Genomic DNA, 1,174 nt, shown 5'->3' with positions numbered 1-1,174 from the left:
GGTTTTTTTTTCTGCCTGCTGTTCTGTCGTTTCGACTATCTGTCTATCTTTGTTTGTGTCTGTCTATCTTTGTTTGTGTCTGTCTGTCCTTGTTTCTGTCTTTCTGATCACGGAAATTCTTCTATTGTTTTGTTTTTTCTTGTGGTTTGCTTCTTCTTTCCTATTAATCGCTATTCTTTTCTTTAAAGGATACTCTCTAGTAATACTTTTATTTTTTGCCATTTGTGTTATGAAATATTTGTTCTGCAAATGCCGTTAAACTCGCTTTATAAACTAAACCCAACTGTTGTTTTTACCACCTCTCCCGTAAAACTCGCACTATGACATAAACCCAACTGTTTTTCTCGCCCCTCCAGATAACCCATGCGTTTATTGCCTTCTCTGTCCTCCCTTTTTACTTTGTATGTTACTCTCTAGTAAAGAAAAGGAAAACTGTTCCCGCATCCGATCCGGACATTGGGGATTGCCTTGTTAGTGAGACAACTTCCTGGACCTTCGGCATATTGTGCTAGGGTGACCTGTTCCTTTCCACACCGCCTATACTTCCCCAACTCGAAGTCAGGTACCCATTACTGCTGGGTAGGCAGGAGGGGGGGGGGCGGAATCCGTGTCCGAACCGAGGCTCGAACCCGGACTTTCCGCTTCGGAGACGAGCGCACTACCCGCTCCGCAACTGCACCTATAATATTTTGATCTATTAGTATTACAAATGCTTTAAAACTCTCACTATAAACTCAATAACTAAACTGTCGTCCCGTCCCCCCCTTGCTAGATCCCAATGATCCAGCCCCAGGTTGACAGTTTCGGAAAGACCGATTACAGCCGATGGCCCTTCACCAACAGCCGAAGCGGACGCCAGAACTCCCGCGGACGTGGGGGCGCGCCTTTGACCAACTTCAACCCCAACGACTTCGGCCACTAAAGATTGAGATCAACTACTCTAAGGTACCGAACAAGCGTCCCCTCCCCCTCCCCCCTTATTATCATTTTTTGACCCAGCCCATTTCTATCAACAGGCTCTTTGGTGTTTAACAGAAACAACAACAACAACAACAACAACAACAACAACAACAACAACAACAACAACAACAACAACAACAACAATAACAACAACAAAACAATAACAACAACAACAACAAAATGTGTAGCGCTTTGGATTTTAAAATTAACTCTT

At 43.9% G+C, this 1,174-nt stretch overlaps 1 protein-coding gene across 1 annotated transcript in view; it reads left to right on the top strand.

Annotated features, from left to right (window-relative positions):
* Positions 1-945, top strand: part of LOC106013483 — a gene marked incomplete at its 3' end in the record, with an annotated part of 4,842 nt that extends 3,897 nt beyond the window's left edge. The window contains 1 exon segment of the mRNA XM_013089359.1: positions 773-945. Within this exon segment, the coding sequence (XP_012944813.1) occupies positions 773-922 (150 nt within the window).
* Positions 946-1,174: the final 229 nt, after the last annotated feature.

The sequence above is a fragment of the Aplysia californica genome, unplaced genomic scaffold (genome assembly GCF_000002075.1).
Source record: "Aplysia californica isolate F4 #8 unplaced genomic scaffold, AplCal3.0 scaffold00936, whole genome shotgun sequence".
Classification (NCBI taxonomy): Eukaryota; Metazoa; Mollusca; class Gastropoda; order Aplysiida; family Aplysiidae; genus Aplysia; species Aplysia californica.
This window is presented reverse-complemented; position numbering and strand designations above follow the sequence as displayed.